Source organism: Aythya ferina, assembly GCF_964211825.1.
Source record: "Aythya ferina genome assembly, chromosome: Z".
NCBI lineage: Eukaryota > Metazoa > Chordata > Aves > Anseriformes > Anatidae > Aythya > Aythya ferina.
The window spans coordinates 336772-360059 of record NC_140299.1 but is presented as its reverse complement, the minus strand read 5'-3'; the positions used below and the strand labels follow the sequence as shown (position 1 = coordinate 360059).

The 23288-nt window shown below is 40.1% G+C and overlaps 1 protein-coding gene across 4 annotated transcripts in view; it reads right to left on the bottom strand.

The window, feature by feature from the left end:
- LOC311426674 (alpha-protein kinase 2-like) overlaps window positions 1-23288 on the bottom strand; it is a 70142-nt gene that overhangs the window by 30168 nt on the left and 16686 nt on the right. For 2 of the 4 annotated variants that reach the window (XR_014686965.1, XM_084503201.1), the window contains exons 5-11: window positions 20997-21144; window positions 19422-19549; window positions 19301-19336; window positions 14488-14762; window positions 14276-14364; window positions 11043-11260; window positions 8155-8203 (exon numbers count right to left, since the gene is read on the bottom strand). Coding sequence is in view for 3 of the 4 variants with exons in the window: in XM_084503201.1 (XP_084359327.1) it covers window positions 8155-8203; window positions 11043-11260; window positions 14276-14364; window positions 14488-14762; window positions 19301-19336; window positions 19422-19549; window positions 20997-21144 (943 nt within the window). In the remaining variant the exon portion in view is untranslated. Of the gene's footprint in view, window positions 1-314; window positions 1095-8154; window positions 8204-11042; window positions 11261-14275; window positions 14365-14487; window positions 14763-19300; window positions 19337-19421; window positions 19550-20996; window positions 21145-23288 lie in introns of those variants that run through there. The other 2 variants (XM_084503200.1, XM_084503202.1) reach the window with 2 other exon arrangements.

Genomic DNA, 23288 nt, shown 5'->3' with positions numbered 1-23288 from the left:
ACATAAAAGCCCTTGTATTATTTGAGTTGAAAATGTTTCAAGGTATTGAAATACTCTCCATATGTAATGGCTTATTTCAGATGCTAGCTGTTTGGCAACATGCAGACTTCAAACCTCTATCTTACAATAGGATTGGTGCAAGTGCAAAAGGACTGTGCCACAGGGTTAACTGTAGAGTCAAAGAAGTTTTCCTGGGAAGCAAGGAATTCTATGGAGAATCACACATTGTCCATTTTTAAGATGATGACATCACTTTGTGAGAAACTTAAAGATCCTAGCCATCTTTATGTAGGACAGAAGGCACAAATGTCCAATCGAGAATAACTCTGTCTTGTATTGAAGTAGGGACATATAAGTAGGGAAAAATATTATCAGAATAGGAATATAGCAGTACTACAACATGCAAAGATCTGGGAGAGAAAACAACTTTTCCAGAGCAGCCTGAACAACAATACTGTGCAAAACTTTTACTAAGTGGCATCTTAAATATTTTGATGTTTACACTGCAGCTGAACCCACAGTCTCACAGGCACAGACACACGGAAAGGAAGATGTTCTCCAGCAACCCATGGTGCACTCAGAGGCCACGACTCAAAGCATACAGATACCAATACATAGAAGGGTTGTAAGACAATCCAGGCAGATGGCTTAAATTATCTTCAAAACCTTGCCCTATTGTTAAATCTCAGGTACCTACGCCATAGAATCAGCTCCTTTTTTTGCTGCTGGCATCAGCATCAGGATGACTTCAAAATAACATCATTAGTAAAAGACCAACATTATCCTCCCATCAGAGCCTTGGTGCCTATCACTATTACATATCCTCAACAGAAGTTTTCACAAGATGGGACAGTGCTACTTAATGCTCCGAAGATATGAAGTCTCTAGGTTCTCTTGCTTTCTTGGGCACTGTTTTCTTAATAGTCGGTGAGTTTGGTAGAGTTTTGCTTTTCGTGGATGTTGGTTTCCTCTGTTTTTGATGAGTGGATCGGAGAGATTTCAGCCCCAGCATCTCACAGTACTTATTGCACTGGTGGAGGGCTCTGAACTGCTCAATGAAGGAAATGGAGCAGTTGCCTTTAAAACCTTTGTATCTGTAGCAACAAAGAAAAAACAAAGCCAAATGGGATTTCAAGATTAATTTTCAGCACAGGGGAGGCAGAGTATGACTGTTGACTCAAAAGCAACTTGACAATATTAAGCAAGTCTCTTCCACCCATGCTGTTTTGAGAAGCACTAACTCTTTCACAGATATGCAAAGTGAGCCATTAAGATGTGAAAGAAACCAGGTAATAAGCAGTGACAGAAGACAGAAAAGGGCTGATAGGGCTTAGCTCTGCAGCCTGGCTATTCTTTTTCATTTTATTTCATTGGTAACATAATTGTTTGCTGGCTAACTTTTCCTTGGTAATATACAAATGAAATCCATCATACATCATTCTCTATAAACGGTGTTTTTTGACTACCAGGAAGAGACAAGGTTGCAGCAGGAGGTGTTGTCAGAACTGGAGGCTGTTTTCATCCAAGCGTGTAAATAACTTCTCTGCTATGCTCTTCCCTCGCTCAGGATTTGACTACAAGATCTCCCGGAGCCAAGCCTCTTGGGGAAGAAGGATGTAAGGAGGATTCCTCAAGAAAGCAGCCTCATCCAGCCTTCACAGTTCTCAAGCCACCAACTATCTCCCATTGCTACCTCTCCCTTCTTCAGCAGGCTAGAAAAGCCAGGGAGAAGACAGAGCACATACTTCCCTCTTCTGGTTGCTATCTTTCCCTCTGGTACCTGCTTTTTAAGCTGTATCAGCATTTCAATGGCTGCGGCAGCTTTTTAAAACTTGCACCTGCTTTTTGAAGGAGTCATTTTTGGCCAGACTGACAAGGCAGAAAAGGGAGAAGAAACACTAGGGTGCTCTTCTTGTCTGGTCATCTTAATAAGCTCGTCTTCTACCCTATTCTCTTGGTTCACTGGACATACAAAGTCCTCAGATGTATATTGTGAGTTATCACTGCACAAAACAAACAAAAAGATTTAGCACTGAAATTAACACGATATGATCCCTGCACAGCATTCCAGAGAACTTATTTTCTCATGCAGATTGCACAGTGTTAAAGAAAATACCATTGCTCTGAGACATTCAAACTCTTAGATGGATAAACATCTTTATTGCAACACGTTTTGCCAAATTTTCTCCTAAAAAAGAATGGTGCCAGTGATGAAAATATAATGAAATTCCTTACAAAACAAGGGGGGGATGATATCTGTCTCCACATCTGCCCAGAAGTGCTGCCTGATGCCCCATCCATGGAAGTGCCCAAGGCCAGGCTGGAAGAGGCTTTGAGCAAGCTGATCTAGTGGGAGGTGTCCCTGCCCATGGCAGGGGGCTTGGACCTAGCTGGTCTTTGAGGTCCCTTCCAGCCCAAGCCATTCTATGACTATACCAGAGGCTCAGTAAGAGAAGGAAGTGTTCTCTTGCTTCTCTGGGGAAGTAACAGACTTCTGACCTTATACTGGAGCTCCTTTACTACAGCCATCAGCAGAACATAATTTTCCCAGACAAACCTGGCTGTGCTCAGGAAGAGAATCTTATCAAGCATTGATGGTGACTCCGAAGCTACTCAGAGCAGAGCAATACACTGCCAGCAAATGGCAATAACTTTGACTGAAATATTCTGATTAATTTACCATGAATATTCAACAAACCATTGGATCTTTCCAGTAAGTGCCAGTGGCAACAAATAATTCAAGCAGCTGTTGTTACAACACCTTGCACAGTCATGGTGTGTCACTGCTGGATGCTGCAGCAGCGTGTGTAACACAGATGCAGCTGCCAATTACCTATCTGAGCAGATAAGGAGCTCTGTGCAGCCTTTGGGTAGCATCTGCTTACTCTGGTATCTGAAGTTCTCCATTTCTGCTGCAAGACTGATTAAGAGCCTTCATTTCTCCTGCAGGTTGTGTAGGTGTTTTCTGCTGAGCTGGCAGAAATATTAATGATAAAGAATCTTCAGGGCTAGCAGTTCAGTAAGAAGTTTTGCTGCAGGGGATAATGGTTATTTTAATTTGTGGTTGCACCACACACTGTCTTGTTCTCATTTGTTTTTCTTTGGTGGACATTTTACCGCAGCTAAAGGAAATCTCTTCATGGGGTTTTCTCCCTCACAGAAAGCTCAAGAGCTATAAAATTCTGACAACGTTCATTTATTTGCGGAAATAATCCTGGCATGAAAAAGTTGAGCAAAATTATCCCACTTTTCTCATGAAATAAAGGTCTGTCCAAATTGCTTTCCCATCTGTATTTAGTATTTGTCACTTCCTCTATGTCTTTGAAGGAATGTCTAGACAAAGAGCAGTATCACTAGCTTTTGCTCATACAATACTATAAGAGACGCTTTAAATGAACAACTGAATGCTCTAACTAACTTCAGCTTCAGAATTCAACAAATATTACCAATATTTTTGGTAAAAAAGGTAAGAACATAAATATCTTGTGAACAAGGGACAACATTTATATTAAAAACATCATTTCACTAGCTTTACTCCTAAATAGTCATCTTCATTTCCCTTCTCTTCGAATAACAGATTTGCATTTGATCTTGGTGCTACAGATGGGGCCTAGGTAACATTCTTTGTCCATTTTGGAAGCTGAGAGGCATGACTGAGCTTAGCTTGGCTCTGCAACATGCACACAGCTCCAGTTCTTACAGTGGGCCATAGGAAACTAATCTAGAGATGTGAGACCAAAGCTTTGCATCTGAGATCTCTCAGCTGTTTGCTGCTTGTTAGTCACCGATTCCACACAGCCCTCCCTGGATGCTTCCAGACTGCATCATTTTTCTGTACAGGCATAATGAACACAGCCCTGTTGTAATTTGGCAGGACTTGTGAGCTTAATTCAAACCATTCCATGCTGCTATAGCTTCTGGTATGTGTAATAGGGAGAAGGTCTGCATTAGTGAATGTCTTCCAAATTGCATGGTCCATATTGCTGTCACGTGTTCTGCATTCAGTAACACCAGCCCACTGACTATTTCAAGCCATGAGAAATAGGTCTTCTGTTTTACACAACTTTCTCTCTTAATTCACTGCCTGGATGACTGGTGAGCAAAACACAGACAGAATTCCAGCTCTCAAAGCTGGCAACTGGGGTCCGGCCCAGACCAAATTCTCCTTAAATGTGAAGGGTGAGTGCTGAATTTGTCCCCAGGCTTAAACTCCCCAGTGCCTGTCATTGCCATGTTGGGTCAAGCCAAACCCGTCACAGTCTTGAAATCAGAAAGATTTTCAGATCCACTTCTGGCAAACAGCACTCCTGTTAATCACCATGCCTGTGGGTCACTCTGTTTCTGTTTCCTTCATCTTTTTGTTCACCATTCTTGGATAAATACCTGGACAATTTGTACAGCTGCTAAAGTGGTTCACTGCCCACACTTAAAAGCCAGTCACCAGGTTGTACTATTCTTGTATATGTTCAACGAATGTACTAAATATCATATCTAAAGGAGCATTTCCTGACTCTGGTGCACCCCAGTGGCTACTTCAAAAAAAATACTTTCCAGGCTTTCCTGATTCTAGTTAGGCTTCACCTTTTATTGACAGAAACTGTATTGTGGCTACTTCACTGCACTGGATAAACTACATTTTGCTTGTCAGTTCTTTTGCTTTCCTATTCACTGATAAAACAGCCACAGAAAGGATAAAAGATCATAATTGTGTTGAAGGATGTTAGTTGTTGAAAACAACCATCTCTCCACATGAAAGAAGAGAAAGATAAAAGACAAAGGATACATAAATACTCATTCTGAAATGTTTGTTCAGACCTGGAATATGAGTCTGAACCAAAAAAATAAAAATAAAAAATTAATGGCAATGAGCAATGCTGAATATAGGTATGAAAATTTAATATATGCTGTTTATTATGCTTGGTTTACAAGAAGCACTGGGGGAAAAATAATGACCATGAATAATTCATGACAGTTGCCATATTTGTTTTTGCAAAGCCATCAATAACAGTTTGTATCATGGCATTAGATTATTTGTCAGCTTGATTACACTATGAGCACAGAGGCGGGAAGGGGGGCGATTTTTTTTCAGTTTCTTTTTTTCCCTGGATCATGGGTTTAATTTTAGAGTGAAATTAGAATTGTATTTAATTTCCATCCCAAGAAGAAACAATACGATTTTGTTTACATTCACCAAGGATCACAGAAGCATTTCCCAAGAATATTTTTGTTTTGCCTTGATGTAATCAGTATATGCTTAGAGAACTGGAGGACCTAACTGTGATTGGTGAGGTCATAACCTCTGCAAGGAGTGGTTGCTGGGGATTTGTATAGGCAATAGTAACTAAAAGTCAGCTTTGTGTCTTCTCTAACAATACTGTTAAAAACAGAACAGAATTGCACTGTAAGTTCTGGTTAAGTATGACTATGTATGTTCACCCCGACATGTAAGATATAAAATCTCTCACTAGCATGGTCGTACAATACCAAAGGTAGCAATAACCTGTACTACAGATGAATTCTCTGTACTTGTTTTTCCCATTCAGGTTCACTGAATTAAAAATCAAATGGCAGATTATTAATGCAGCGGTGTCCTTTCTGGGAAAGAAGCATGAAAGAAAGATACAGAACCAGAAATTATTTTTTGTCTTATAGCAATATCATTAGCTATATGTCAAACTAAGTGACAATATTTTTAAGAGGTTATACATGAAGGGAATTCCCTTGTATATGACTGAGATGATCCTTACTACAGCTTGCATTGTATATTTGTTTTCTCACTTCACCTTCCTCTTCCTTAGGCCAATATGTGTTTTTATATGAGTAATTGCCCATAGTGAACTGGATGACATCAGCTGAAGTCCTTCTATAAATCTCCTGATTCCAGAGAACAGTGTTGCCCAAATAAAATTTGTATGACTTCTTTGTTTTACAACCGGACGATGCAATTTCATTTCAAAAGATATTTCAACTGATTTAACTTCGGACCTTCAGCTAAAAGAGTAAACCCACGTAAGTTTTGAAGGGATGCCAGCCTGAAAGCATTAAGAATTTTCCCAGAATATTCTGTGGTCAAATTTTTAATAATATAAGACGTTGTGAGGGCTTTTCTCCTGTACCATGCATATACAAACAAGTTCCGTTTCAGTATAAGGACTGAGTACATGTGATCAAATCTGTTTTCTTCTATCAGTTTCTAAAGGAAGAATAAGAATTTAAAGCACCTGTCACATGCATTTACCCAGAAAGCTGTGTAGGATGCCAGGAAACAGAATGGTGACAATACAACACAGCCAAGTGTGTGTGCGTTGTGGGAAGAATAACATATAGTCATTGGAGAAAGAATGTGCTTACAGAAAACCATACTGGAAGGAGTACCTTTTTCTGGTGAAAAATTATGTAGCCATAATGACTAAAGGGTTGAATCACTGCATGTTCCAGGATAACTTCAAACTGGTAACACAAAGTACATCACTACAGTATGCATTAAATCTCTGGATCTCATCGCAATGTGATACTACCGGGGAAAACAATATAGTATATTTAAGGTAAGAGGTGAGCCTCTGAATAAAAAAATATTAACCAGTGTGCTTTTCATTCTCTTTATCTTTGTTTCTCCCAAGAGGCAGATCTGGGAAACAGGCAAACCCGTGGGGCGAGCAAGCTTGGGGAACAGTCACGGTGCTCTTGTTGCAATACAAGAGCTGGGATAGACAGTGGTGACCATCCTTCCCTACAGTGGTAAATGCTGCATCTAGATTCTTCCCTCTGTACAGGAAAGAGCTGCCACTGGCCAGCATTTCAAGCAATAGTACAGATAAAGTGGACTACAGTAGGACCATGGCTATTTTGCTGCCCCCTGCCCCTTTCCCTTTCCAGCAGACAGCTGATTCGGATGGCTGCCTTCACTGCCTATTTCTGTCAGTGGCTCTGTTTATCTGTGACATAATCAGAAGCTTTAATTAACAGAAACTTAAGAGAAGTGAAAGAAAGTTAGAACATTAATGGCCTGTATCTTTATACCTATGCTTAAATCTTCCCAAAAGATCCAAAGCTATTACAAAACTACTAGGAAATGGACCTCCTTAAGTATTACGAAAAGATCTTTTGTTATAGATCAGAATTATTGCCTTTGAGAGAGAAGGGCAAGACATACCAGAAAATCTCTTAACACATTTCCTCTTTATATCAGGTAAGCGGTCTATACAAATCTGAATAGACATCTTCCTTCTACCCATGTATCTGACAAGAACACAAGCTCGAGAAAAGTTAATGGCCACTGCCTACTATGGACTCGACAATCCTTTTGGGTCCCTTGCAACTCAGGATATTCTCTTCTGTTTCGCCACAGGCAGAAAAACTAACTCAGAGGGTTCTAAGTTGAAAACAGAGCCTCTGTAAAAGCTCGTTTTGGAAATACATATTCTAAAGCATTGACACTTTTGCTAGCTGCAAAAGGGATTTTAGCTTTGTTCCCCCATGTAGTCCTTGCAAAAAGGGCTACTCCTCTAGATCCCACAGTGGCAGATTTTCTCTCTTCTTTCAGTGGAACAGAGAAAGGGGAAAGGGTCATCTGAGCTACTGGCAGCAGGATCTAGTAGTAGGGCTAGGTATGTATAAGCACTTGTATTTGTATTGGCTGGGGCAGGTGCTAGAGAGTGCAAGCTCAGCTCGAGCTCTGGCTCCAACAGCATGCTGGAATCAGAAATATTTCCTGTGGTCAGAAGCTCTGGACAGCACAGACAACAACAGGTCTTTTACTGTACCCCAGGCTGGAGCCTGTGTTGGCCCTGCTTTTTCAGCCCTACCTTCCTTCAGCTGACATACTAAGTAGCCTGTTTGTAAGTTACCTGAGACCTTGATTTCATTCTTGAGAAGCCCTGTGAATAAGCCTATTTTAACGCAGGCATAAAGCAAAAGCAAAGCCCAATCTACACTGTAGATCCATCCCTTTAAACAAAACAAATGTGTTTCCCTTATAGAAGGGTTCCCGTAAACATGAACAAAAAGAGGAGTTTAAAGGAGTCTGATGCATATTGCTTTCTTCCAAAGTTAAAGCAAGAATAAATTTCCAACGGACCCTCCCACAAAATATTTACACTGTGAGTTTGATGCATAAAGCAAAACCGTGCTGTAGCAAAGCAATTTTTCACTCACCCTTTGGCCAGTGTTGCTATGCCAACATCAGTTAACTTCATTCCTACACCTACAAGACATCAAGGCAACAGAGAGTTTGTGTTACAGTAGAATTTCTGCAATATTTTCAGATTCAAAAAAGCCATATATAGAAGCCTTAAGTATTATTTACTGATTCTTTTTTTTTTTTTCATTTTAACAATTTGTCACTATTTTTTTAACATTTTAATGTACCCCAATTAGAACCAAGATGTTTGTGCTCTGTATCACTAGAAGTCAAACTCATTACAGTCATTTACAGATAGCAAAGTTACAAAGAGAGCATAACTTATTTCCTGTCTGGATAGTCACTGGCAGGAGGGATACACTTTCATGACTGCATTTTAAGAAAGATTTAAAGTCTTCACTTATGCACCTGCCTATATTCACTGGCAGGTTTATGTTTTTGGTGCTTTGCAAAACTTGCACCACAATGTTTATCAGTAAGAATTTTGTATTTGCTTTGCTAATCAACCTGGTCAGTCAACCTTGTTTTTACTTTTTGGATGAGAAAGCCCAAATCCTTTTCTACTTCAGTATTTCCAAAACTTTTTTTTTTTTTTTTTTTTTGTTCATCCTGTCCCTTTGTTGACTTCTTTATAGGCAAAAAACAGTTCTGTAGTATGCATTTTGTCTGTACAGAAAAACAATGGTCTCAAGACTATTTTCCTAGGAGAACACTCTCACAAATCTCAACTGAAAAATGCAGCCAAATATTCTAATGACAGGATGATCATAGAGGAAGGTTGTTTCTCTTCAGCAGCAGCAGGTACGTTGTCCTTTTGTGGCAACAATCATTGTAAACAATCATTGTACAGGTTCAGATACCATTTCTGTCATTTTCCTTCCCTCAGGCTAGGCTGTTGTTCTTTCTTCTCCCTTTTAATTATTTCAGGGGCCTCGTTTAGATGTTGCTGATTCCTGCTTTCTCATGTTAAACAATACGGGAAGTATTTCTCTATTTCTTTAGCCAGCATCTGCCTTTCTCTGTTTCAAGTACACGTATGCATATTGTGTTGGGTACAGGCCCAGCATATGAGCAGGGAGAGGGAGTCACACCCATAGGAGCATAAGGACTGCATTTGGTGTATGTGGAGAGTGTACTTCTTCACCATTCTTTTTTGGAAGGAATCTGCTTCTTCAAACCCAACCAGGACCCAAATGTGGAGCAGTTGATAAGTATTTAAATATAAGAAAAAGCGAACGAGTAGGATGTTATTAAAAACTGAAAATCTTTAACCAACAAGGCATTTCATTAACATCTGGGAGGTGAGATAATAAACCAGATGACTCATATTGAGTGTTCTGATTTACTGAGAAGACATGTGGAAGGACAACTCTCCCACTAAGAGTGTAAGATTTATTTTCCCCTTTTCCAAACTATTTTCTTACAACGATTCAAGCTAGTTAAAAATTCCCTTTCTCTGCTGAATAGATAAATGTCATACTACTGCATAGGTCAATATGTGTTTGCTGCTGCTACCACAGTAGGGAACTCGTGCATTTCTTTCTGTTCCCTAGGGTAACGCACACACATAAATACAGTGCACTCAAAAGAGGCTAGAAAAGTAAATATCCTTTCTCTCTCTCATATTTTTCACTCTGACCTGCATGAGATTCTTTATAAAAAGAGCACATGCTATTTGAACTGTCTGAAAAATCTACACTTGTATTACTTCTCTGTTTGCTTTGCCAAAGGCACTTGCAAAGAGTAAGTCTCAGTGCCTAAATTATACTGAAAAAGATTTCAGTGAAAATACATCTGATGTCCCCATTTAATAATTCGTCTGCCTCCTCTGGCACTATAGTAGCTTAAACTGCAATTTGAAGAATTATAAAAAGTTTTGTATAGCAGTTTGTTTTTAATCATGAGGGATGGTTTTCATGAAACTAATCTTGTAGAGTTACTGTTATGTAGTTGTATTGCTGTGATGCCTCTGGGTCCACACACAGCTCTATATCTTTACTGTGGCAGCATAAACATTCACTGAAAATTCCAGTTATGAGACATTCTTGTTTGCATAACAGATTCAGATTGAGCATTGCTCCCAACTTCTTGCTGCTAAATGGCTCAAACAGCAACATGCTGATGGAGAGGGAATCAGAGTGGCACACTACTTCTTCAATAAGGCACAATGTAGGATGACAAGGGCTGTTGGAGGTTATGGCACTTAACTTTTTCATCATGGAATCACAGAATGGTTGAGATATACATTAACAGTTTAGCCCTACGCTGCAGACTGCTCTCTAGTGCACTTGGAAGGCTCCTGAATTCCTGGTAAGACCATCCAAGAAGGCCAAACCAAAAGGCTGAGAGACACAAACTTCTGGAGCTTCCGGGGTGCAGGGTAAACAATATATCATGTATGGGATTAACAAGACATGGGATTTAAGAGTATCGGACATCTATTCATGGAGAGAGTGATGGCATGTATACACAGCTCCATGACACATGATCCAGAGTTGCCAAACTGACAGTCTCAAGCCATAAATACACCCTGAGTAGCAGAAAGCAGATTTGTCAGATAGGACACAAGATGAACCACATGAACACAGGAATACTGCTTCTGCATACATCCTGCATAAGGCAACCCTATAGTGTAGTCTAAAATCTCCTAAGCAAAACCAATTCACAGTATGCACACCTATGTGCAAAGATGCCCTAACCATATTATTAGCTGTGGGCCAGGGTACTGTCTCCAGCTGGAGACTGCCCATTACGAGGATACAGGAGGAGCACTTTCAGCATTGTCAATAAGCCACAGAATACCAAGAATAACATTGCTCAGAAGTAAGTCCCTGGAAGCCCTGAAGCTATGGGATCTGACAATGAGCACAGCCATTTTACTGTTCCCCCTCAGACAACTCACCTTGCAGGTCAGTGACAAGCAAGCTCCCATTGGTTTTCTCATACACCCAGTGCTGGAAGGTGCAGCACTTCTGGCCAGCCTCTGAGTCTCTCCTCAGGAAATTGACTTCCTTGCCATCCCTGACAGAGTATTTCACAAATTCCCCAATCAGCTCCTCCTCCACTGTTGCATAGGGGATGTTATTAGCAGGGCGATGAACAAGAAAAATAGGAATAATCCTGAAATGAAAGGGTGAAAAATAATAAAACACGCTGAGCTCTGGCAAGGAAAGAGTAAGAAATAGACAAATTAGCCGGTGATCTCAGAGAGTAAATGAACAGCAACCAAGTCAACCAAACCAGGAGACCTAGTTTAGCCAGAAAGATAAAGAAATCTAAGCTAGGTCCCTTTATATCTAAAGATGCATCATAACAAAATATCAAATAAATCAAATAAAATAATAAAATCAAATAAAATGTTGCTTGGAGTTTCAGGGTCTTCCCAGAGAGAAAGACTGAATATAACGTGAGAAAGACAATAGGTTGGAAGGAAGTATTTGCTTCACTGGCAACATGAACTTCTTGGTTGCCAGAGCTAATGCTATCTGGAGAAGCAGTGTGGTACCTTACCTCACAGATAGACTACTTCTGCTTGTGCTTACACTGGGATAACTCAGCATTTTTACTAGGCAACATTCTAATGTTACAGTATAAATCTCCAAAATTAAAACCTTAGAAGTATGCAAAAAAGCGTCATCAGTGTATATTAGAGTGGAATTTAATACTGCTGTGAGGTAATTTTGGAAAGCCATTCAGCAGGAGTTCGTCACTTTATCAACTACTTTATGAACATACTTTATCAGCTAGCTGACACGTGTTCCTGCCATTATCTCAGAACAGATGGGGGGATGACTGTGACCAGTTTTACGTGAAACAGGTTTTTAGTAGGTTGCTTTCTTAAAGCCAGACTAAAGGAAAAGCAATGGGTCAGGGGTTAATAGAAGTGTTAGCAGAACTCCACTGTGCGTGTATCATAAGCAGTATTAAGACCACAGAATCCCTTTCTCTCTCCTTCCTGTCTCTTTATAAGTGTCTAGCTGCCAGCCTGCTGCTCATTATATGGCAGTGCTCTCTCTATCCTTTTCTCACTTCTATAGTCAAATGTGCATAGATGGGCTAAGGCTGTAGCTTTAAAGCCAACTCTGGAGAAGGCAGATGACTTTTCCCTTGCTCTATTTCCTTTATAAAGTGCTCCTTTAAATAAAAGTTTGCTCTGACAAGGACAGGCTAGAAGAAAGTAATCAAGCCCCGAAATTTTGAAATCAAAAAGCAAACCAAAACATGTATGCGCACATCATCTCTTTTCTCTGCTAACTGCTGTCTTCCAGCCAATTACTTAGAATAAAGCAACCAGATCTAACCTTCTGTGTGCTTGCTATTTACACCAGACTTCGTTTTTGTAGAGTGCATGCTCTCTCTCTCGTATTAAAATTAGATGGTTATATCCCACACCTAGAGAAATCTCTAAAAAAGAAATTTTACCAGGAACAATATGTTTCCAGAAAAGAGGCTGACCTGCACAAATATTTTCACTTAAAGATTTCACTGCCATCTCCAATACTATTTCTAATGCCAAAAAGGTTGCTTTAAGGAACCTTTCCAGAGGTTGCATTTTTAGTACTGCTGAAATTACGTTTTTTTGAGAAACCTTTGTGTAGAAGCAGTTACAGTCACAAGGTTTTTGCTCAAACTTTATTGTATAATTACAAAAATACTCACTGAAAAACGCTACGAAACAGTTCTAAGACTATAACTATCTTTATAAGGCTTACGTAACAGCTTCATTTTTTTGCTCTGGTCTGCTTTTTTCCCTCACAAACCCAGCAACATCACACTGACAGTTTTATCTAAGAGCTGCAAAGAAAATAAAACAGCAATGCCGAGCATGCACACTGCACACAAAGTATCCAAATGGAGTTGGTCCAGCCTTCCTCTTCCCTTTCAGTTCTGCGTAAAATGGCTGCCACTGTGAATAGCATGGATATCAATTATCCTACTTAGTAAAGACAGGAAAATAATTTGCAATAAGAAAACTGCACACTGTATCTGGTTAGCAAAGGCTTAGTTTTTTTGCAGCTTGAGTCAGGGCATTAAAATGTTTTATTTAACTGTCTGTGGATAGGATCCTCGAGCCAATTGACTTGATTTTTTTATGGACACTGCTGAGAACACAACTCTATTTTTTTTCTTCAATAAATCACTGCAGCTTAGCAGACCTTTTATCATCTAAAAGGAGATACAGATCTAGCCTGCTGTCAAGCATGTAGGTCTTATCCTTGAAACAAAGCAGATGGAATGTCAACCATCCATTGCAGTTTCAACTCTACACAGTAGTTTGACACTAGAACAGCAAATCCTTTGAAAAAGTTCTATTGCCAAATCTGCAAGGCGTCATCTCCCAGCTTCAGGGGCAGAGATAATTCTGTACACATATTTGTGAAATGGAAAATTTCAGATATGACATAGACCATTCTGTGGGAAAATCTAGAATCAGAGTTGAGGTTTGCTGGCTTAACTAGAAGAGGGTAGATTTAGATTAGATATAAGGAAGAAATTTTTTAATATATGGGTGGTGAGGCACTGGCACAGTTTGCCCAGAGTGGCTGTGGGTGCCCCATCCCCAGAAGAATTCAAGGCCAGGTTGGATGGGGCTTTGGGCAAATTGATCTAGTGGGAGGTGTCCCTGCCCTCAGTAGGGGGATTGGAGATAAATGATCTTTAGAGGTCCCTTCCAACCCAATCCATTCTATGACTCCATGACAAGCCTCCTTTTACGTAGAAAACTTGCCAAAAAAGTAACTTCATACCAGCTACAGAGTGATCATGATTTCTCTCAAGGTTTCATTTTTAAGGGAAAGTTGGAAGGTCTGACTTATTCCCTACTGCTCTTACTAGATGATATTAATAGTATTATATTCTCCACCAACATGACTATAATTTCCTCTAAATTTATAATGTCAACAGGCCTTTTACTCCTAGATCTCTGCCACTTACTGTCTTTACTCCTTATCTTTTTTCTAAAGGAAAGGGAATCTCTCATGCCACCTGGATACACAGTATTATTTACTGAGCCATGACTCCAAATGTTCACAGGACTCCTCTTTCTTCTTTAGAAATCATCCCCAGCAATTGGTGGGCAAGTGAGGCACAGGACTGTGTGGCACACGTAGATGTGTGTGTATGCGTGGTACTCACTCTGGTACTTCTCCAAAGCCTTCCAAAGGTTCAGCTTCAGCTGCATATATCTTCGCATACTCTCTTGCAGTATTTTGGACATAGCATTCCTATATTACAAAGAGATATCCATATGGAATATTATTCAAAACACTTAATAGGTCAGCTGTTTGAATATTTCCAAGACAGCTTTTCCCCACAATTCTTGCTTGCAAAGGACTGAGGAATCTTACCTGCAGTGCTAGTTTGTAGTTCTTCTGAACTAGGTCATCCTTACTTTTGGTCCCATACGTGATAGCATTGTGCACTTTGAGAACGCAGGGATGGCCAGGGCTGAACACTGGTACAAGGCCTTGCATCACTTTACTCCGGAAAGCTTTCCGATGCATGCCTTCACCAAAGTGAAATTCTTCTGTAGCTATTATTCCATGCAGGTTCCCACCAAAATAACTGTCACTGATGAAATCTTCTCTGAACATGAGCTGCATGAATTCAATTTCTTCTACACCTAAAACACAATGCCACTTTGTTCTACACATCTTTCTGCAGTCACAGGGAAAGGGATGGACATGGGAGGATGAATGTATCTCTCCATAGAGGATTAAAGAGTAGGCTCTATGGAAGCAGAACTTGTGTCCTCACTTGTGCTAATATGAGGCTGGGACATCCCTCCTCTAAACATAGTTTGTTGCCTCTATTGTCTAAAGCTAACACAGAGAAAGGCGGCAGCTCAGTTTCATAAGGCAAGAATACAGAAAGTATCACAAAACTTAGAGGAAAATATAACAAATATTTAAAAACTGTAAGGGTAGTTGTAAACTGGAGCTTCAAATGAATGTGAAGTAAGTCAAGCCAGCTGAGAACTAAAGAGGCATTGAGAGGATACTGAGATCCGTCCAACTCTGCTGTTTTGGGAAGACAGAGACCGTAATAAAGTTAATGTGCAGCAGTGTATGTAGACATGAATTTAAAAGTAGAACACAGTTCTGTGCCTACTGTGTTCCAGGCACATCACATTCTCCTGAAGCTAGCCTTCCTTTTCTTTTCAGGAAAGCCAGAAGAATGAGGGGGGGTGGGGGGAGAAGGTGGCTTTTGCTGGTACAACCAGAGCTCGTTTTAACTTTCAGCTTGGAACCTTTTCAGGAAGAGATTCTGTCAACCTGTTCATACAGGCATTCAGCTGAAAGAGGTCTCAGACATTCTCTGGTATGACCACAATGAAAACTTGCCTCTCCTAGTACTAACCACATTCTCTACAGAAGCTCCAGTGCTGAAGACTAGCATGCTGATCTACTTATTTATTTACAGTCTGGCACACCAAGCACCAAATTAAAAACAGGTTCATTAGCAAAGGCAGAAGAAAACAGGATTTTTATTTCTTACATGATTTTGAATAAGATTTCTATTCTTTCTATTTCTAAAATTTCTACAGATGACCACGTCAATGTCATTTGGAGAGTAATTGATTTGAGTGATCTTTATATTCAAGAGAAATTGATACAGTAATACTTGTTTTATTCCTAACCATGGACTTCAACAGTACCACAGAGAACATAAATCAGAAAGCTCCTTAACTCCACCTACAATTCTCTGCAGATCAGAAGTTACACAGTACTGCTATGTGAGAACACCTGTCTTTAATTTTATTCTTCAAGAACAAGAATCAATTGACTGAATGAACAACCTGACTAATACAGTGTGTCCAGATATTGGTTCAAATAAACCAATTTGCGATGCACTGTCTATCTTTAGCTGCAGCACAGCAAGACATATGCCAAGTGTGATTAAACACAAGATAACATATGGGGAAAGCATTCCAAATCTTAATGCCTGTCTGGCTCTTGGAGTAAAGTTACACAGCAGGTGACTTGCAAAGACCATGTGTTCAAACACAACTAGCAAGTTTTTTCTGCCAAAGCAGCTTTCTGTGCACTGTGTGTCTCTGTCTCTGTGTACTGTGATGCAATGCTGCTTCACTGTTTACTGTGTGCGAAGTGCTAGTGAATCAAATTAGTGGGAAGTTAGTCAGTCAAGTTCAAATCAGTAGTCTGGCATGGTGTGCACTCCACCCCCCTGCACAAAGCATTCTACCCTACATGAAGGTATTTCACCAATGAAACTCCCATGAATTCAAGTGGATTTTATCTTTGATGGTATAACAGAGTTGACTACAAAAAGGAAAAATAAGTAGCAAAAACACAGTGTTCAACAGCTTGAGGGATTCCCACAGTTTCTGAGTAACTGTCAAAATGTCTCTTGTATTCTGTAGACCAGTGAAATGTTTGAGGTGTTCTGGTCCCTGTGTTTCAGATTGAAATCTAAAAGGGGTGAGGTACTACAGCTGAAGCCCAGAACTCAGCTTCTCTATGATTTAAAGAAATTAAAAACCCAATCACACATCTGAATTTTGAGTATTCCTCAGTTCTTTAATGAACTTTCACCTCGATAGTATCAGGCACAGGCTTTCCAATTTGCATGCCCTGTACCTTCGTAAATGTACTTAATCCTCATGAGAATTCAAGCATGAGTTGTAAATAGCTGCATTCACACCGCTCCCCAAAAACAAGCAGTATTGGTGGAAATCAAACTGTATGGCCTCTTTCAACCCATACTAGAATTTATATTGTGATGACTTTGTTGTGTGATTTGGAAATCACTAAGGACATGAGTATCTCAAACAAACAAAATATTCCTTAAATTGTTTTGTCTCCCCTGAAACACAGATTTTGTGTAAACGTAATGCACCTCTTGTAGACAGAGAAAAAGGCCTGTGCGTTCAGAGCTAGCTGAAAATGCAGCAGCTGCTGAAATGCTGCATCCAACTGTGTGTTGAGCACACAGTGATAAATGCAGGGTATTAAATATGCAGCGCCAGCTGTTGTGAATGCATGGACTTCATTGCAGGGCCATGGGACTGTCTTTGAAAAAGTGTATTGCAAAACTGTTTCTGCTAGCCCTTGAGTTGCCAGTGTCGCATTCAACAGCACCTGTAGTTGACACTTCTGAGGAACAATCAAGGGCAATGGAAAGAGCTGCAACTGCTACATCAGTAACAAAAGGCAGAAAAAGTAAATTGAAGGCGTATTACTGAATGGGATGGGTAATTCAGAGACATAAATACAGCTGGAATTCTCAGCGAGGCATCTCAGAGCTCTCTGCTTAGTGAAAATGTTCAAGAAAGAGAAGAACTACCACCAGTGTGTGAGGATCACGTCAGGGATTAGACCAGGCAGGCTGCATACACGTGTTGACAGAACAGGCTGATGTCCTTTCAAGACCACCCTCTGAATATTTGAAAAGTCATGGATGTCAGGAGAGGACCATAGTGACTGGAGGAAAGCAAGCATTGCACTCATCCTCAAAAAAGGCCAAAAGAACAATGTAGAGAACTGGAAGTGAGGCTGGTTGGCCTCACTTCAGTCCCTGGAAAAAAACACAGAGTGAATTGTCTTGGAACATATTTATGAACCATGAAGGAGAAGGAGGAAGATAAGGGTTAAATCCTGCCAGACCTTCTGTTATAAAATAACTGGATCTGTTGAGATGTGAAGAGGAGTGGCTGTCATTTAACTTGACTTTAGCAAGGCTTTTGAAGCTGTCTCACAATATTCTTGTATCCAGTTTAGACAAGTGAATAAGCATATGAGTAGAAAACTGGTGAGATCATCAGGCTCAGGAAGCAGTGGTTAATGTAACAAGCGGAGTACCACAGGGGTCCAATCTTCACCTTGTCCTCTTTTAACATCTTTGCCAAAGACCTGGAAGAAGCAATGGAGTGTTTGCTCATAAAATTGCAGGTGACATCAAACTGGGGGAACAGACAACATGCTCTAGCGCAGGGCTGTCGCTCAGGGGAACCCGCATAGGCTGGAGGATTGGGCCAACAGGAACCTCATGAAATTCCACTAGGGCAAATGGAAAGTCCTGCACCTGGGAAGGAAAAGTCTCTTGCAACAGCACAGCCTGGCTGGGGAACAGCTCTGCTGAAAGGGCACTGCTGGGAGTCTTAGGGACACAAATGAATATGAGCTGCCAGTGCACCCTGGCAGCAAAGGCCAATTGCACCAGGGCTGTGTCAACAGTAAGACAGCCAGCAGATCAAGAGAAGTGAGACCATATCTGGAACACTATATCTCGTCTGGGGCCCCCAGTACAGTAAAGACATTCAAACAACCGAACCACTTTCAGCAGTGGGCCACCAAGATGATGAGGGGCCTGGAGCACCTGGCATATGAAGAGAGTCTGAGGGAATGGGGCTTGCTCAGCCTGGAAAAGAGAAGGCTTCAGGGAACCTAACAGCAGCTGGTGCATAAAACTATGAAGCTTATCAAGAAGATGGCATGAAGCTCTGCACAATGGTGCATAGTGAGAGGATGACAGACAACTGATGTAAATTGAAACAAGAGATGTTCAGTCTGGATATAAGAAGAAACTTTTTCACAAGAACAGTCAAGCAGTGGCACAGAGATACCGTGCAGTCTCCATCCCTAGATGTTTTCAAGATCTTGTTGTATAAAGCCTTAAGCCTCTTGGTCTCACCCCACAGTTAACCCTGCTTTGAGCAGAAGATGACCCTCTGGGGTCCCTTCCAACCTGAATTATGTTATGATCCTATAAATGGACAAGAGATAAAAACAAGGATTTAGTACAAATTAGGTGACTCAACTGAAACTGATTGCACCGCTACAGCCTAGCCATTTCCTAACCAAACACAGTTCGTTATAACTGTTTATGTATATCTGCTCATTTTCTTATTAAGAGGGTTCAGAAGTGCTTCTTATAGCTCACACTATCATATCTTGGGTCAAATTCACAAAGACAGTGCAGCTTCTTAGTAACTTTCTGATAATGTTAAGCAACTGTAGACCCAGTTTACCTGGGTGGTAAAAAGATTTGAAAACAGTTTGTACCACCAAATCAGAAGGTACACATCTTGGGTGAAAATACTGCTAATTATTTTGGTTATATTTTTCCATCGTTTGTTCTATTTGAAAATAAGAAGGAACAAAGATTTAAGCACACAATTAACCAGACGCGTGTACTTACCTTCAAAATTCTGAAAACTTGAAAGATGTTCCAGGACTACAAGGAAACAAAGAGATTTTCAAGAAGTATGAATGAAAACTGCCATTGTTGTTATTAATTCAAATTATAAACTAGGATTTACCTTCAGAAGTCAGATTAAACTCCGCAGTTACCTTTCCATATATATTATTCAAGCAGCAATAATACATTCCTTGGTCTTTGTCACTGGCTTTAGCTATCGCCAAAGAGACAGGAGAGTCATCCTGGGCACTGGAACAGAATACATTAATTTTCCACATTAATACCTCTAAAAGATATTTCCATGTATCTTTTCCTGGAATTTCTGCCTGTCACTGCCAAGACCGATTCACATATGCTGCAAGTAGAGAAAATATTTCATTTCACCCCATTTAGAACCATTCACCCTATTAAGTGTTTCACAATAGCTGATCATACTATATTCTGAGAGAAAAGTACTTCAACTTAATCCAGATAAAACGAATTGAATCACACCAAAAGGCATTCTAAAGTTCCCATTCATGCCATGGCAAATATGTAAAGTATGATGGTAATGGTAAGATAGGGTATATCTCCAAGAAGTTATAAAGGGTGTCTTCTCGTTGATACTTAAAATATTTGAAAAAACTCTGCATGGGAATATCTGAAAACACTTAGCAATGGCATGTTATCCCATGAAGTAAAAATTCAAATATTTTGTTACCAAAATATTACCAAATATTTTTCTTTATTGAAACACTGCAACATTACTTAGCAGATAATATTATATAACAATAAAAAAATTGATGTGGTAATATCCATTACCAATATGGTAATGCAATAATCAAAATCAATGTAGTTAAAACAAGAATCAGAATAATATGAGTAGTCTATCCAATTCATTCAATGTTTCCTCTCAACTTAAAATAGCATCTTGGCAGATGCCTTCCTATAAATATTTTTGATTTTTGCAAAATTGTGCCTTCTGATAGAAACATTTTTGTTTTGTTTTGTTTTAGAAAACGTTAACTTAATTTTTGAAGCACTATAAACAAATTTTAAGAGCTATTTTATAAGAAGGTTATTACTGTAATGGAAGAAAATAACTTGTTCCATGAAGATGTTGTTTTAGGAGAAGCTGGACAAGACCCTGATAAAGGCCTTAGGAAGCTTTTGTTTTCCAGTCTTCTCATTGCCCTGCCTCTAGTCACTCAGAGTCAGGTTAACTGGCTGGGCAGAGGGAAGAGATCATTTTTCCTTAAATGCAACTCCATCTTTTAGTCCAACAAGCTTCAAGCTCCATTTGATACGGAATATAAAGTTCAAAGGAGTGATCACATCAAGCTCTACATTGCATGTTAGTTGTTTCAGCAATTCACTACCACCACACAAGGGCAGACAGCCCGCCACATATTAACCAGGCGTGTTTATATCATTTGGCCTGGGTGTTGAGGTTGAAACTTCAGATGATCTTTTACTGTACTTGGAAGTTGGATGAGACTGGTTATGAATGGGCTGAGAGGAATTGCAGGTGATGGAATGCAAACTGTAACAAATATTAATGCTCTATGTGAAAAACACTTCTTAATTACCCTATTTTAACTTTTTTTTTGCACCTATCATACTAATGTTGTTACATTAAAGAGTGAATTACTGGCACATTTAGTATTTTCTCAACCGCTGTTCAGAAATTAGCAGCCCATCAGAAACATTTACTCACTTTCTCTGCAGTCGAGCTAGTAACTTGGAGTCTTTAGTCCATGTAATGGTGGAGTCCCCATGAATGTTTCCAAACTGGCAGCACAGCTTAACATTTCCAGAGCAGTCAGGGAACAACTCTGCTTGGATTTTCTTCAGCAGCTTGGGAGCTTGAAACAGAAGAGCCACAGTTTAGGATTAGAAGATAATTACAGTGTTTTGGCAGTTTAAAGGAATCCCAGAACATTTTGCAGATATTGTTCACGTGAATCTGACATTACTGATAAAACCAAGGTTTTAAAATACGGAGGTTTTAAAAGACTGATTCAGTGCCCCACCCAGCCAATGGAAATGTTTTCAATGCAAAGATATTCTGAATTTATAGAACAGGACCAAAGGGAATTTCTAGTCTGAAAATACATCAGAATAACATTGTTTCTTACTGTGAACACATTCTCTCTGACTGAAGAATCAGCTGGCTTTGATGCTAAAAAAGAGACACCAAAATGGTACAGCATACCATACGGTTACATGATCAGAGTTCATATTAACTGAATCCTTGTATGTGGTGCATTTTTTATCTAATCACGGCCTTTAAGAGAAATGACTCCAAGTCCCGGAAGATGCTCAGGCTCCGAGGTGTTCTTGGAGCACACCTAATGCACATGGCCAGGATCAGGCGTTTTTCAAGATGCAGTAATGGCTTCATTTCTTTTAAAACACAGCTGGAGGGAGGAATCCACACTCTGGTTAGATATTTGCTCTAGCAATGACATGGCATTTGGTAACGGCAGTGGCCTTTACTTCAAAGAATCAATTTCCTGCTTCTAAAGCAAGTCCCTACTTTTCCAGACCCAGGACATGGTTCTTTTACTTAACACTGACCGCTGTGCAGAGAAAATTGCAGAATTATTCAGGTTCCAGAAATAAAGCACCCTGCCCAGTCCAGGAAGGTCCCGATAACCTGGCTCTCTGCTAAAACTGTTTGTTGGCTCGCTCCAGTCTCTTCTGAGTGAGCTGGCATGACACATCTCCTCGCTGGTCCCCTGCCAGCAGTCTAACTTTCCCCACCTAACGCCTAAGGAATGCTAAATCCGACCCAAAGGGTCAGGCACCTGGAATTCGTTGCTATGTTTGACTTGCAGCCACTTAAGTCCTTAGGCCTAAGAATCCTGCTGAATCAGGGCTAAAACAGCACCGAGTATGCGACAGTACTGGAAATAGAACTAAAGGCTCCAGTTTTCCTGCCTCAGCCACAAAGCCCTTTCTCCCGGAGGTAAAAAAATACACAGGAGCACACTCTGAGTGCATACCGGGCTAGCCACGGCAACCTCCCCGTAATGCCGGGAAGAGGCCCATGCAAACACTCTAAAATACAAACACACATTCCCTTCAGTCTAGAATGCAGCAGAACAGAAGCAGGAGAACAAAATTCAGCCTGAATATGGACAACATTTTTCAAGTATAGGCTCAGATACACGGAAAAGGTCTGTTTTTTCTCGGTAGTTGCAGTTTGCTTGTTCTACTTTGAAGAAATGTGTCTCTCCTTCTCCCACACATTTGGTTCTCTGGTAATTTCCACTTTAGCTCTGCTCTCAGTTATCGCTGATGGGCCTGCAGGTGTATAGCAGACACCTACAGCAAATTCTCACTGTGTCCAGTCCTTTTTCTTGCTCAGTATAGCTTGTCTCCCATTATTCCCTTTCACAGTCATTTCTTGTAGACAAACATGCTTGCAAAGGACACATTTTTGAATAAAGTTGTTTTTTTTCTCTTTCTATGTGATTGGAAAACTGAACTCTGACCAGACTTCACTATAATTTGAATCTCTGAAGAGCTTCAGAGCTGTTTAGCCTACCATTAGTCACTATTCAGTCTTGCTCTTATCTTTAAAATTATTTCATGATGTGAACATAAAAGACAATGTCAGAAGGCGAACATAAGACCTTGGCCCTTGCAAAGTATCCATGGAAACCACAAACACCTCATCTGTTGAGCTGTTATGCTGCTACTACTCCTGTCTGCATTTTATCCGTTAGCAATCTCCTGGAGACTCTGACAAGCAACCCAATTCTCATCTGAATTATGTGCTTCTTATGTCAGTTTAATAATGCTAATTTCATCAGTGTCATTTCTGACCAATCGTGGTGAAAAGGGATACAGAACCAGCCATCAGTCATCAGACAGGACTGCAAAACATTCTGTTTATCAGTGGCACCCTACAAGTAACAATAATACTTTGCTAGCAGTAAAACCATTTGGTAACCAAGAGAGAGTAATTGCATTTGGGAGCTGCAGTGTGGGAGCGTAACTG